The following is a 15,482-nucleotide window of genomic DNA, read 5'->3' as shown; positions in this document are numbered from 1 at the left end:
GATCCTGTTTCTCCATGGGACTCGAATCTGGTGCTGTCATGGCTCTCGGGTGCCCCCCCCCCCCCCCCCCCCCCCCCCCCCCCCCTTAGAACCTCTCGCTTCCTGCTCTCTCCTTCTCCTTCTCTCCTGGAAGGTCGCACTCCTGGTCGCAGAGATGTCGGCCTGCCAGGTATCCGAGATTCGGGCGCTCACCTCAGAACCGCTTGCACAGTCTTCTACAAGGACACGGTCCAGCTAAGACTGCACCCAGTCTTCCTTTATAAGGTAGTCTATTTTATTCGAGCCAAGACATTTACTTACCAGTCATCTTTCTGAAGCTGCATAAGACGGAGGAGGGGCGCAGGCTACATGCCCTGGATGTCAGGAGGGCTCTGGCCTTCTACATGGAAAGGACCAAGCCAATCTGCAGGTTGAAGGAATTATTCGTCACTGTGGCCGACAGGATGAAAGGTCAACCTGTTTCCGCTCAAAGAATTTCCTCCTGGATCACTGCCTGCATTCGCTTTTGCTATGATCTAGCAAAGGTCCCGCCCCTGGCGATTGTCACCGCCCAGTCTACCAGGGCGCAGGCCTCTTTGGTGGCCTATTTGGCCCAAGTGCCTATTCAGGACATCTGTATGGCGGCCACCTGGTAGTCGGTCCATACCTTCACGTCCTATTATGCGCTTACCTAGCAGGCCCAGGACGATGCTGTTTTTGGTAGAGCAGTACTGCAAGCTGCCAAATGGTAAATTCGGAGCCCACCTCCATAGATACTGCTTGTGAGTCACCTAGAATGGAATCGACATGACCAAGCACTCGAAGAAGAAAACAGTTACGAAAGGTAGGTAACCGTTCTCTTTGAGGTGTGTTGCTCGTGTCCATTCCATTACCCACCCTCCTTATCCCTCTGTCGGAGTTGCTGGCAAGAAGGAACCGAGCGTGCATAGGGCTGGTGGCGCCTGATACCTTGCCGCATGAGTGCGGCACTCTAGAGTGTGGCACAGCCAGCCCTACGGATACTGCTAAAGCAAAAGTCTCTGACAACTGTGTACGTGGGTATGCACACCTAGAATGGAATGGACATGAGCAACACACCTCAAAGAACAACAGTTACAAAAGGTAGGTAACCGTTCTTTAAATCCATTGTCTCTGTTCAGCTGCTCTCACCTCCATCCTTTCCTTAGAATTATGAAATCCTCATTTCATGATCACTTTCACCTAAATTGTGTTCTACCTTCAGATTTGCAACCAATACTTCCCTTACTTTGCTCGTGTTTGAGCTGCTTCAGCAAAAAGAAAAAAAGGGGGGGGGGTGCTCATAGTATAAGCAGCACTGGGCTCAAAGTAGGCTGGATTCTGCAAGGATTCCCTAGCTTTTAGAATTTCTTTCCTCCTTGGACTTATACAGCCTAGCTTTGTCAACCTTCAAATCATTACTCCTGGGGACATTCTGTGCCAAAAAATTAAATTCTGCACATATTTTAAAATTTTTCAAATTTTATTTTTCAAAATAACACTGCATAATCATGCCAGTTTCAATTATTTTGATAATTTATTTCAAAATACCTGTCAGCAAGTATGTCTGTAATAATACAGACACACGCACAAATTCCCCCAGGAGTAGAGAGTTTAGGGTGACCAGATGAGGGAAAGAAAATATCGGGACACGTGGGAGGGGGGTGGGGGTGGGGGTGTCAGCCCCACCGGTGGAGGGAAAAAAAAAAAAAAACTAGAGCTGCCGGTGGATATCGGGACAAATTGCATCCCGACTGAAGATTGGGAAATATCGTGACGGTCCCAATTTTATCGGGACGTCTGGTCACCCTAAGAGAGTTCGAGATCCTTATGACAACCCAGTTCCTGTTTCTCTGCCCCTTTTCCCCCAGGTATCAGGAGGGAGAAACAGCCTGGTCCCAGGTTTGTACAGAGTTTCCTGTGCACTGCCCTCTCCTTCCTCAGGGGTTTTGGGAACTGCAGCTGCCAGGAACCCTCTAGCTCCCTCCCCTTTCCCCAGGCAGTGTCTTCTATGTGCGAGCTGGGCTCTGCCAGGTCCAGTGGTCCCTAGTGGTGGCTAGCAGCACTGCAGCCCATTTCTGTGGGGGGAAAGGAAATTCTGCACGCACGTTAATTTCTGCATTGCGCGGTGGTGCAGAATTCCCCCAGGAGTAAAATCATATTGCAAGGCCACCCAGCCCTGCAATAGGCCCAATAAATACATCACAAAATAAAGAAAATATAGTCTTTGCTTTGTGATGTTTGTAATTGTATATAATCACAAAGGAAATACCTTACAGATGTGTTCTAATTCAGAAGAATTTTAGATGGTGTGGTCATAGCAGACTGTCTTGTAGCTATTAAATTTGAATAATTAGTTTAAATACAGTAAATTTTGGCAGCTTGTGCTCTTACTGATGGTCTTCGCTTTGTTAGTGCTGCCTGTTGCTGCTTTACTCTTGTTTTCTTTTGAGATGTCTCTTAATATTCATATGCCTCACAGGTTACCTTTTTTGGCCTTGTTTTTCTCTTGCATCTGGTTCTGCCCTTTGGCATATTTTTTTATCTTGTTCATCTTCAGTTGGCTTTTCTTTATAAGGCAAAGCTCCAAGAATGTGTAGAAATTTATTGAATGCTTTGAGGGAGGTGTTTATAACCTAAAAGGGTGCCATGAGATGACCAGTAGGGTAGGTGGCTTGTGCTATTCCTCATTACAGCTATCTGCCAGTTTGTGATTTTAAAAAAAAGAAAATAAAAGTGAAGAGCTAGGGGAGTTGTGCCAGTCTCGCAAAAGGAAGCTCTAAGACCAGTCTAGATGATCTTGCAGAACATTTCCAGAGGCACAGAATTACTGGTAACTCATCCTTTTTGCAGCCTTTTATGTAATCACATTTTAAAGACTTTTGCATGTATGATGTGGGTACTAGCTACCTGCTACCATCCCTTCCCTCATGTACCTGTGAAAAGTTTAATTCTGCTGATTCTCTCAAAGTACTCTGAGACTTGAACATCTTAGGGTATGGCTACACCTGCAGATGTAGAGCGCTTTGAGTTAAACCAGCCTTCGGAGAGCGCAGTAGGGAAAGTGCTGCAGTCTGTCCACACTGACAGCTGCAAGCGCGCTGGCGTGGCCACATTTGCAGCACTTGCAGCGGCATTGAGAGCAGTGCATTATGGGCAGCTATCCCATAGAGCACCTCTTCCCATTCTGGTGCTGTGGCTTGTGGGAAGGGGGCGGAGGGTGTGGAGCATTCTAGGTCCTGTCCCAATGCCCCGTGATGCATCGGTTCGCATCCCAGCAATCCCTCTGCTTCCATCCACATTTGGCACCATCTTTCAACATTCTTTGTGCTGTGCGCTTTGTCTTCCCTTTTGGTCTGCGGGAATGGAGCCCGAATTGCTGAGGAATATGCTGACGAGTCTCGCCAGCACGTCATGTTTGGCAGTAGAATTACTCCTTAAGATCCAAACTGACAGTGAGGACTCCGATGATATCGACTCGAGTAACGCATACGACACGAGATTGCTTGTGGCATTCATGGACATGCTCACCACCGTGGAATGCCGCTTTTGGGCTCGGGAAACAAGCACTGAGTGGCGGGATCACATCGTCATGCAAGTCTGGGATGATGAGCAGTGGCTGCAGAACTTTCGGATGAGAAAAGCCACTTTCATGGGACTGTGTGATGAGCCTGCCCCCACCTTGCGGTGCAAGGGCACATGATTGAGAGCTGCCCTGACGGTGGAGAAGCGGGTGTCTATTGCAGTCTGGAAACTGGCAACTCCAGACAGCTAGCGATCGGTCGCTAACCAGTTTGGAGTGGAAAGTCTACTGTTAGAATCGTGTTGATGCAAGTTTGCAGGGCCATTAATCACATCCTGCTCAGAAGAACCGTGACTCTGGGTAACGTGCATGACATTGTGGCTGGCTTTGCACAAATGGGTTTCCCTAACTGCGGAGGGGTGATAGATGGGACGCATATTCCAATTCTGGCACCAGCCCACCTAGCCTCAGAGTACGTTAATCGGAAGGCGTATTTCTCTATGGTTCTCCAGGCGCTTGTGGATCATCGTGGGCGTTTCATTTACATTAACGCAGGCTGGTCCGGAAAGGTGCATGACGCATGTATCTTTCAGAACACTGGCCTGTTCAGGAAGCTGCAAGCCAGGACTTTTTCCCCCAGACCAGAAAATCACCGTAGGTGAAGTCTAAATGCCCACTGTGATCTTTGGAGACCCCGCTTACCCTTTAATGCCGTGACTCATGAAACCCTACACAGGGAGCCTTGACAGCAGCAAGGAGCGGTTCAACAACAGGCTGAGCTGGTGCAGAATGACTGTGGAGTGTGCTTTTGGCCGTTTAAAGGGCCACTGGCGCTCTCTGTATAGGAAGCTGGACCTGGCCGATGACCGCATCCCTGCGGTTATATCCACGTACTGTATCCTCCATAACATTTGTGAAGGAAAGGGTGAAAGCTTCTCTCAGGCATGGACTTCGGAGGTTCAACACCTGGAGGCTGAATTTGAACAGCCAGGGCTATTAGAGGGGCCCAGCGCGGGGTTGCAAGGATTAGGGATGCCTTGAGGGAGCAATTTGAGGCTGAAAGCCACCAGTAATGTCTGGTGCCCTGCACGGGAGTGAAGTGCAGTGGTTCCAATGTTAGTAGGAATCTGTGTTTGCTACGCTGACTTGCAGTGCCTGTTGCTTTCCTGGGCTAAGGTATCTTACTTTATGCAATAATAAAGAATGTTTTCAAAGCCAAAAAATCTATTTATTGCAAAGACAATTCATTTATTGAAAAGAAACACAACTGCTTGGGAAACGGCAAGGGGGTGGGGTGCGGAATGGTACAATCACAGATTTGCATATGTCCTGTTATCGTACTCAGCCTTCCTGTCTGGAGTGCTGTGCAATGAGTGCTGCACTTCAGGATGGCTATACTGCATGGTGATAGGGATTGAGTGCAGTGGGTAAGGGTTGTAGTTTGCAGAGCTGGGTGGTGAAATTACAGGTGTTGGAGGCAGCTGGTGGCAATTAGAACCTGGATGTTGGGGAAAGTGGGTTGGAGGTGACATGGGGGCACAAGAGAGAGTTTTGGGACAAGGGCTGCAGTGGGGAGTGGGCACGGTAGTGCTCCGCCTGCATGGCTACGAGCGCCTGGATCAAGTCCGCTTGGCGCTCCATGATGCTTATCAGCCAATCCGTGCTTCGCTGCCGGAGCTCCGCGCTTTTGTGCCGGCGATTCGCAGTCTGCTGGCAGATCCTCCTTTCACTCTCCCTCCACTCCTGTGCTTTTAGATTCTCGTTAAGTGACTGCTGCATTACTTCCTGCAGCATGTCATCTTTGCTTCTATGTGGCCTCTTCCTGATTCTTTGCAGTCTCTTGGCCAGTGATAACACGGACAGCTGAGATCTGAAGGTTGCATCTCTAAAGGCAAAATGCAACACTTAGAGGCAGCATTGTTCACACCAGACAGAGCAATGCTTCCCCCGTACTTAAGGAGGGCAAGCACAGTCTACACTATAGCATAATTTGCCCGTCCCAAAGCGAGCGCACATAACCCATGGGAGCCCCAAAATGGTGAGTAAGCGCAGGGTCAAGGGGGACTGATTGTTTCATGGCTGTACTGTCCTCTGGGTTTCTGTGCCTTGGGGAGAGCCGAGAGGTGCAGGGGGCCCCTATACTGAACCCTACGGCTGGAGCTGGGACAGGACAGCTTCTTCCCCCCCAAACACTGATGAGGTCCAGCACCTCGCCATTGCTCCATACTGGGGATTGCCTGGCACGTGGAGGCATGGTCACCTGGAAAGAATCGCTGAGAGCACTCCACACCTGGCTGAGCAAACAGGAAGGGGATTTTCAAAATTCCCAGAGAATTTAAAGGGCGGGTCTGATGGTTGGTCACCTGAGGGCAGGGCAGTAGAGTTCAAACTGATGACCAGAGTGGCTAGAACAGGCATTGTGGGATACTTCTGGAGGCCAATCAGAGCACATTAACAGACCAGGGCATCCACACCGGCGCCGCACTGCTCCAGCAGGGGCACATCAAACGTTATTCCACTCACTGAGGTGGAGTACTAGGAGCGCTCTACGTGCCTTGCCAGTGTGGATGCGTCGTGAGTTAGAGCGCACTGGGCTGCTTTAATGCGCTCCAACTTGCAAGTGTAGCCATACCCTTAGTGTTGGTGGCAGGGACCTTGACTCTAGAATTTACTTCCTGCCTTGGTCCAGTATAGTCAGAGTTCAGCCTTCTAACTGCCTATTTACTGTTCGTTATGTCAGGGATTCTTAACCTTTTTCTTTCTGAAGCCCCCCAACATCCTATTAAAAACTCCACTGCCACCTTGTGCCACAACAACTGTTTTTCTGCATATAAAAGCAAAGACCAGCATTAAGGGGCAGCAAGCAGGACAACTGCCCGGAGCCCCATGCCACATGGGGCCCCATGAAGCTGTTGCTTAGGCTACAGCTTCAGGCCCAGGTGGAGGGGCTCGGGCCTCTGGGCTTCAACCCCAGTCGGTGGGGCTTCAGCTTTCTGCCCTGGGCCCCAGCAAGTCTAATGCCAGCCCTGCTTGGCGGATCCCCTGAAACCTGCTCATGGCCCCCCCAGAGGGCCCCGGACTCCGGGTTAAGAACCACTGCATTATGTGATGAGTCTCCCTGAATCTAGTTAATATTTATTTACAACTTTTAAAATACGTACCTGTTCCCAGAGAAGACCAGCCCTGAGGTAGTTTTAAAAACTGAAAAATAAAATAAAGTATTTTGGGAAAATGACTTTGCTGTAGTTAGGAACTTCTGCATCTTCTTTCCCCTCTTTTTATTTTGACTGGTGAAGTTATGGTCTTTTGATACTGTCCAAAAGAAGTTGGACTCGTATACACAAATGCTAGTTCCTATCTAAATTGGATTATTCTTCCTATTTTCAGCATTTGGGATTGAATATTTCTTGTATCCCTTTATACTATTACATCTTCTTTGCTAATCTTTGCTTTTTTTTCCCTCCTCCTTCCCCACCCTCCACCCCAGGTTGAGACCGAGCTGAAATTAATCTGTTGCGACATTCTGGATGTACTGGACAAACACCTCATTCCAGCAGCTAACACGGGCGAGTCCAAGGTTTTCTATTATAAAATGTAGGTGACTTGTGGGGTTTGGGCAAGTGCCATCCTTATAGTTTGCATAAAATATTGAAGTGAATTCAGTACTGGTAAATATGCCAGATTAACAGTCATGGAGATTAAAATTTTACAGCCATGGAATAGGTACTGCATATAGAGTGGAAACATAGTTCTCTCCACACTGTCCTACCACTGTTGCCTACTTCAAGAAATAAGATGCTGGTTTGGTCATTCTGCCCAGTCAGTCCTTGTGTTGAACACCAACAAGAGGCTCAGTGACTAATTGTGATGGTACATTTTCTCGTGGATGCCTGCCAACTAGATAAACTGTATTAAGACCACCAAACAGCACTCAAGTGGAAACCAATTTTAATTACTATACACTTGTAATTGGTCTTGAACAAGTGATACAGAATAAAAATATGGAGATATACCTATCTCATAGAACTGGACGGGACCCCCAAAGGTCATCGAGTCCAGCCCCCTGCCTTCACTAACAGGACCAAGTACTGATTTTGCCCCAGATCCCTAAGCGGCCCCCTCAAGGATTGAACTCACAACCCTGGGTTTAGCAGGCCAATGCTCAAACCACTGAGCTATCCCTCCCCCCAAATGAAAGGCTATTTACCCCCATTAGCAACCCACTGAACCATTCAGTGCTTTCTGTGTAAAATGTGTATAATACATAAAAACTAGGTTAATTGAACACACCTAAATATTTAAATCAAGGAATGCCAACATTAAAATTGCATGTCTAACTTAAGTTCAGCCCCTTGTGCATACCCATCATGATAGTTGCTAATTATGATATACTTTTTTCTTAAATACTATATACAATGCAATTCTTCATCTTAAATATAGATGTATAGAATTGTGGTATTTTTTTATTATAGTTATAAGTAATTTAATTGTTGTAAACTTTCACTTAGTTTTTATATGAATTTTAATAACTTTTCCAGTGTTCATTCACTATACATTTTCTTTTTACCCATCCACATAGCCTTTCTGAGGTGCACTTCTGGGGTGGAGACAGCTTGCTACAAGCTTAGGTGGATTGCAAAAATTAGGGAAGTTCATTATTACTGTATTTATTTGTGTTTATACTTGCAGTTTTCATATATCTTCATGGACTGTCTGGAATACTCAGTAGTATATCATGTTACATATGTATCTGAGGTAATCTGAACTGAATGAGATGGAGCTAGATAAGAGTGTCATCAGCATATTGTGAAGGAACTTTAAGCCTGATCTCTTTACTAACCCTCCTAATGGCCTCATTTATGTTGACTAGGAAGTATGACAAAGTAAAAGCCCTAGGGACAGAAGAGCCGTTGCCTCCTACTACCCTCTGAGCTTGAGGAATGAAACGACCTAAGGGCAGACCCATTCACTCCTAATAGAATACGTAGATAGATCAGAACATTCATGACATCAGAGGTAGCTAATGTCAGCATGGACACCTGAATCTTTATCCATCACCGAAAAGGAACTGAGCACTGTAGTGTAGACTTTGGCTAAAGTGACGAGAGGGAGGGTTTTTCCATTGCTGTAATAAATCCAGTCCATGGAAAGGTGGTAGCTAGATCAACAAAAGAATTTTTCATTGATCTAGTTGCATCTACAGTGGGGGTTAGGTCGACCTGACTATATCATACAGGGTGTAGATCAGGCCTCCGTGTATGATACTTACCAGTGGGTGGGTCTCCATTTCATGTTATCAAGCATTTCCTGCTACTTGTAAAAAGGTCCAGGATGGCTTCTCTAATGGTGGAATTCTCTTCTTTCTGGACTAGAAAATTGTCTCAGTAACTTGAACTTCAGTGAAACACATTCAGTGTGTTTATTTTAGGAGTAGTGTGGTTTTAGTTACTTCAAAAAGTGACACAGGACTTGCTTATTCACATTGTCTTCCATGGCTGATTCTTACGTTCTTAAAAAGCACATACCCTGTATTTTCTAGACATATATCTATAGTAAATGCCCATGCTATACCAATTTATTAATGTACAGTTATTATCAACATTAACTTTTTTTTTTTCAACAGCTAATGTGAAATCAAGGAATCCTGAATTTGTGCTCTTTACTCTTTCAGGAAAGGGGACTACCACAGGTACCTGGCTGAGTTTGCCACAGGAAATGACAGGAAGGAGGCTGCAGAGAATAGCCTGGTGGCTTATAAAGCAGCTAGTGATATTGCAATGACAGAACTTCCGCCAACACATCCCATACGCTTGGGTCTTGCTCTCAACTTCTCTGTATTCTACTATGAAATTCTTAATTCCCCTGACCGTGCCTGCAGGTAAGTAATGTCTGAGGAGACTGGAAGGTTTCTTTAAAATATAAAACCAGCTACAGTGTAGCACATACAGCTTGTAAATTTGAATAACTGCATCAGGGGCTGCTAACAGGGAGTTTCGCAAGGGAGTTCTCCAGGTGAAGGAGGAGCAAATACAGCACCCTTGGGGTAAGTGGCTGTCTGTAGTGTGTGTTCGTGTTTGGGGGTTACTTGCTGTGTGCTGAGCTTGTGTTTGTCTGTTAGTTGTTTGAAGGACCGTGTGCTGTGGCTGGCAGTTAGAAGCTGTGAGCTTCAAAGTAAGGTTTGAAAGCTAGAAGCCTCTGTTAATAGGCTGAGCCTTAGTGGCAGGGCTATCAAGAAGGCTAGGGCTTTATAAAGCAGTGCACAAGTGACCAGGGAGCTTTGCGAACAGGGGCTGCTAACAGGGAGTTTCACAAGGGGAGTGAGAAGGGGGCAAGGTTCACTTGCTGTTCTTTAAAACCTGTAAACTAAACTACATTCAAAACTTCCTTGATTTAAACAAAACCCTTTCATAACTAAGTAGCTGCAGAAGACAATGCAGGCAGAAGCCCAGCAGTAGAGTGGGGGCTATCCAGTTTATTGCACTGAGTGCAGCATGTATGATTACCTGCCCTGTGGGCGGGTGGCGTATGTGTGCATTCGGTGCACGGAGCCCCTGGCCCTCAAAGACCGCGTACGGGCTTTGGAGGCCAGAGTGGCAGAACTGGAGGAGCTAAGGGAGGCAGAGAGGTATGTTGATGAGGCTTTCCGGAACACTGTAGAATTGTCCCACCTCCAGTCAGACAGAGGCTGCGCTGTTGAGGAGGATGAAAGGCCCAGGGAAGCAGAGCAGTCAACTGGAGCAGAGGGAAACCTTCCCATAGTTGGGACCCTCCTTCCAGGTGGTGTTAGGGTATCCTCTCGCACTGAGGTTACCTCTTTGGGGGAGGGAACTCCAGTCACTAGGAAAAAGCAGGTGTTAGTAATGGGAGATTCGATCATTAGAAACATAGCTGGGTTTGTGATGACCGGGAGAACCATATGGTGACTTGCCTGCCTGGTGCAAAGGTTGCGGATCTCTCGAGGCATCTGGATAGACTTATGTGTAGTACTGGGGAGGAGCCGGTGGTCGTGGTACATGTAGGTACCAATGACATAGGGAAGGGTAGGAGAGACGTCCTGGAGGCCAAATTTAGGCGGCAAAGGAAGAGACTGAAATCCAGGACCTCTATGGTGGCATTCTCAGAAATGCTCCCAGTTCCAGTCGCAGGGCCAGGTAGGCAGGCAGAGCTTCAGAGTCTCAATGCGTGGATGAGTCGATGGTGTAGAGAGGAGGGGTTTAGATTCATTAGGAACTGGGGAAACATTTGTGATCGGGGGAGCCTGTACAGGAGAGATGGGCTCTACCTAAACCAAAGTGGAACCAGACTGCTGGCACTTTACATTAAAAAGGTTGCAGAGCAGTTTTTAAACTAGGAGATGGGGGAAAGCCGACTGCTGCATAGGAGCACGTGGATCGGACAGAGACTTCTCTTAGAGGAGAGTCTATTGATAGAGATTCTCTAGGTTATAGTCAGGAGCAGAGGATGGAAGAGGATAATGTAAGGGCCAGATCAGATGAGAAACATTCACACAAAGAATCGGACACATCAGAAAAGGGCAGACAAATAAACAGTGACAAGTTTTTAAAGTGCTTGTACACAAATGCTAGAAGTCTAAATAATAAGATGGATGAACTAGAGTGCCTTGTGATAAAGGAGGATATTGATATAATAGGCATCACAGAAACTTGGTGGACTGAGGACAATCAATGGGACACAATCATTCCGGGGTACAAAATATATCGGAAGGACAGAACAGGTCGTGCGGGGAGGGGAGGGGAGTGACACTATATGTGAAAGAAAATGTAGAATCAACTGAAGTAAAAATCTGAAGTGAATCCACATGTTCCATAGAATCTCTATGGATAGTAATTTCATGCTCTAATAAGAATATAACATTAGGGATCTATTATCGACCACCTGACCAGGACAGTGATAGTGATGATGAAATGCTAAGGGAAATTAGGCTATCAAAATTAAGAACTCAATAATAGTGGGGGATTTCAATTATCCCCATATTGACTGGGAACATGTCACCTCAGGACGAAATGCAGAGACACAATTTCTCGATACTTTAAATGACTGCTTCTTGGAGCAGCTGGTACAGGAACCCACAAGGGGAGAGGCAACTCTCGATTTAGTCCTGAGTGGAGCGCAGGAGCTGGTCCAAGAGGTAACTATAACAGGACTGCTTGGAAATAGTGACCATAATATAATAACATTTAACATCACTGTGGTGGGAAGAACATCTCAACAGCCCAACACTGTGGCATTTAATTTCAAAAAGGGGACCTATGCAAAAATGAGGGGGTTAGTTAAACAGAAATTAGAAGGTACAGTGACTAAAGTGAAATCCCTGCAAGCTGCATGGACGCTTTTTAAAGACACCGTAATAGAGGCCCAACTTAAATGTATACCCCAAATTAAGAAACACAGTAAAAGAAATAAAAAAGAGTCACCGTGGCTTAACAACCATGTAAAAGAAGCAGTGAGAGATAAAGGCATCTTTTAAAAAATGGAAGTCCTATCCTAGTGAGGTAAATAGAAAAGAGCATAAATTAAGTGTAAAACTAGGTGTAAAAATGTAATACAAAAAGCCAAAAAGGAGTTTGAAGAACAGCTAGCCAAAAACTCAAAAGGTAATAACAAAATGTTTAAGTACATCAGAAGCAGGAAGCCTGCTAAACAACCAGTGGAGCCCCTGGCTGATGGAGATACAAAAGGAGCGCTTAAAGATGATAGTCATTGCGGAGAAACTAAATGGATTCTTTGCTTCAGTCTTCACGGCTGAGGATGTTAGGGAGATTCCCAAACCTGAGCCGGCTTTTGAAGGTGACAATTCTGAGGAACTGTCACAGATTGAAGTGTCACTAGAGGAGGTTTTGGAATTAATTGATAAACTTAACATTAACAAGTCACCGGGACCAGATGGCATTCACCCAAGAGTTCTGAAAGAACTCAAATGTGAAGTTGCGGAACTATTAACTATGGTTTGTAACCTGTCCTTTAAATTGGCTTCTGTACCGAATGACTGGAAGATAGCTAATGTAACGCCAATATTTAAAAAGGGCTGTAGACGTGATCCCGGCAATTACAGACCAGTAAGTCGAACGTCAGTACCGGGCAAATTAGTTGAAACTATATTAAAGAATAAAATTGTCAGACACGTAGAAGAACATAAATTGTTGGGCAAAAGTCAGCATGGTTTCTGTAAAGGGAAATCGTGTCTTACTAATCTATTAGAGTTCTTTGAAGGGGTCAACAAACATGTGGACAAGGGGGATCCAGTGGATGTAGTGTACTTAGATTTCCAGAAAGCCTTTGACACAAGGTCCCTCACCAAAGGCTCTTACGTAAATTAAGTTGTCATGAGATAAAAGGGAAGGTCCTTTCATGGATTGAGAACTAGTTAAAAGACAGGGAACAAAGGGTAGGAATAAATGGTAAATTCTCAGAATGGAGAGGGGTAACTAGTGGTGTTCCCCAAAGGTCAGTCCTCGGACCAATCCTGTTCAACTTATTCCTAAATGATCTGGAGAAAGGGGTAAAAAGTGAGGTGGCAAAGTTTGCAGATGATACTAAACTGCTCAAGATAGTTAAGACCAAAGCAGACTGTGAAGAACTTCAAAAAGATCTCACAAAACTAAGTGTTTGGGCAACAAAATGGCAAATGAAATTTAATGTGGATAAATGTAAAGGAATGCACATTGGAAAAAATAACCCCAACTATGCATACAATAGGATGGGGGCTAATTTAGCTACAACGAATCAGGAAAAAGATCTTGGAGTCATCGTGGATAGTTCTCTGAAGACGTCCACGCAGTGTGCAGAAGCGGTCAAAAAAGCAAACAGGATGTTAGGAATCATTAAAAAGGGATAGAGAATAAGACGGAGAATATCTTATTGCCCTTATATAAATCAATGGTACGCCCACATCTTGAATACTGTGTACAGATGTGGTCTCCTCATCTCAAAAAAGATATACTGGCACTAGAAAAGGTTCAGAGAAGGGCAACTAAAATGATTAGGGGTTTGGAACGGGTCCCATAGGAGGAGAGATTAAAGAGGCTAGGGCTTTTCAGCTTGGAAAAGAGGAGACTAAGGGGGAATATGATAGAGGTATATAAAATCATGAGTGATGTGGAGAAAGTAGATAAGGAAAAGTTATTTACTTATTACCATAATACAAGAACTAGGGGCCACCAAATGAAATTAATGGGCAGCAGGTTTAAAACAAATAAAAGGAAGTTCTTCTTCACACAGCGCACAGTCAACTTGTGGAACTCCTTGCCTGAGGAGGTTGTGAAGGCTAGGACTATAACAGCATTTAAAAGAGAACTGGATAAATTCATGGAGCTTAAGTCCATTAATGGCTATTAGCCAGGATGGGTAAGGAATGTTGTCAATAGCCTCTGTTTGTCAGAGGGTGGAGATGGATGGCAAGAGAGAGATCACTTGATCATTGCCTGTTAGGTTCACTCCCTCTGGGGCACCTGGCATTGGCCACTGTCGGTAGACAGGATACTGGGCTAGAGGTACCTTTGGTCTGACCCAGTATGGCCGTTCTTATGAGCAATATGCTGGGTTTCCTTGTTTTCTGCTGTATATAAGTTGAAAAGCTTTCTAATAAATTAACCATATAGGCACAGAAGAGAAGTCTTGAAACTTCACCCAGTGTTAGGGCTCTGCCTTGTGCATCTTTTAATTCATTCAAGAGTTGGCGAGCATTCAAGGAGTCCAGATTCATTTAATTTATTTGGGAGAAACAAACGTGACAAAGCAGAGAGTGGTAAACTAATTTGTAAAAATCTGAACTTAATTTTTCAGGGATGAATACTTAAAGTAGGGCTGTCAAGCGATTAAAAAATTAATCACGATTAATCACGCAGTTAATAATAAAATGCCATTTCTTTAAATATTTTTGGATGTTTTCAACATTTTCAAATATTGATTTAAAGTATAACAGAATACAAAGTGTACAGTGCTCACTTCATATTTATTTTTATTACAAATATTTGCATTATAAAAAACAAAAGAAATAGTATTTTTCAATTCACCTAATACAAGTACTGTAGTGCAAGCTCTTTATCATGAAAGTTGAACTTACAAATGCAGAATTATGTACCAAAAAACCTGCATTTAAAAATAAAACTTGAGAGCCTACAAGTCCACTCAATCCTATTTTTTGTTCAGCCAATTGCTCAGACAGACAAGTTTGTTTACATTTGCAGGAGATAATGTTGCCCGCTTCTTGTTCACAAGGTCACCTGAAAGTGCGCACAGGTGTTCGCATGGCACTGTTGTAGCTGGCGTCGCAAAATAATTACGTGGCAGATGCGCTAATGATTCATGTCCCTTGATGCTTCAACCACCATTCCAGAGGACATGCTGATGACGGGTTCTGCTAGATAACAACCCAAAGCAATGCGGACCGACGCATGTTCATTTTCATCATCTGAGTCAGATGCCACCAGCAGAAGGTTGATTCTCTTTTTTGGTGATTCAGGTTCTGTAGTTTTTTCATCAGTGTGTTGCTCTTTTAAGACTTCTGAAAGCATGCTCCACATCTCATCCCTCTCAGATTTTGGAAGGCACTTCAGATTCTTAAATCTTGGGTCTAGTGCTGTAGCTATCTTTAGAAATCTCACATTGGTACCTTCTTTGTGTTTTGTCAGATCTGCAGCAAAACATGAAATATATGGTGGAATGCGGGTAAAATAGAGCCAGAGACGTACAATTCTCCCCCAAAGAGTTCAGTCACAAATTTAATTAACGCATTATTTTTTAATGAGCATCATCAGCATGGAAGCATGTCCTCTGGAATGGTGGCTGAAGCATGAAGGGGCATACGAAAGTTTAGCATAGCTGGCACGTAAATACCTTACAATTAGGGATGTAAAATGTTAACCAGTAAGCATTAGTCTACTGGTTAACCTGCCTTAACCATTAACCTCTGGGCTGGCCAGAGAGGCCCCAGCCGCACCAC

The 15,482-nt window shown here is 44.9% G+C and overlaps 1 protein-coding gene across 2 annotated transcripts in view; it reads left to right on the top strand.

Moving 5' to 3' along the window:
* Window positions 1-15,482, top strand: part of YWHAE (tyrosine 3-monooxygenase/tryptophan 5-monooxygenase activation protein epsilon) — an 81,383-nt gene that overhangs the window by 46,399 nt on the left and 19,502 nt on the right. For both annotated transcript variants that reach the window (XM_024194395.1, XM_024194396.1), the window contains exons 3-4: window positions 7,008-7,114; window positions 9,192-9,398. In XM_024194395.1, coding sequence (XP_024050163.1) covers window positions 7,008-7,114; window positions 9,192-9,398 — 314 coding nt within the window. The remainder of the gene's footprint in view (window positions 1-7,007; window positions 7,115-9,191; window positions 9,399-15,482) is intronic.

The sequence above is a fragment of the Terrapene carolina genome, unplaced genomic scaffold (genome assembly GCF_002925995.2).
Source record: "Terrapene carolina triunguis isolate 2854851 unplaced genomic scaffold, T_m_triunguis-2.0 Scaffold231, whole genome shotgun sequence".
NCBI classification, from domain to species: Eukaryota; Metazoa; Chordata; order Testudines; family Emydidae; genus Terrapene; species Terrapene triunguis.
Note: the sequence above shows the minus strand (reverse complement) of the source record. Positions and strands in the feature narration are given on the sequence as shown.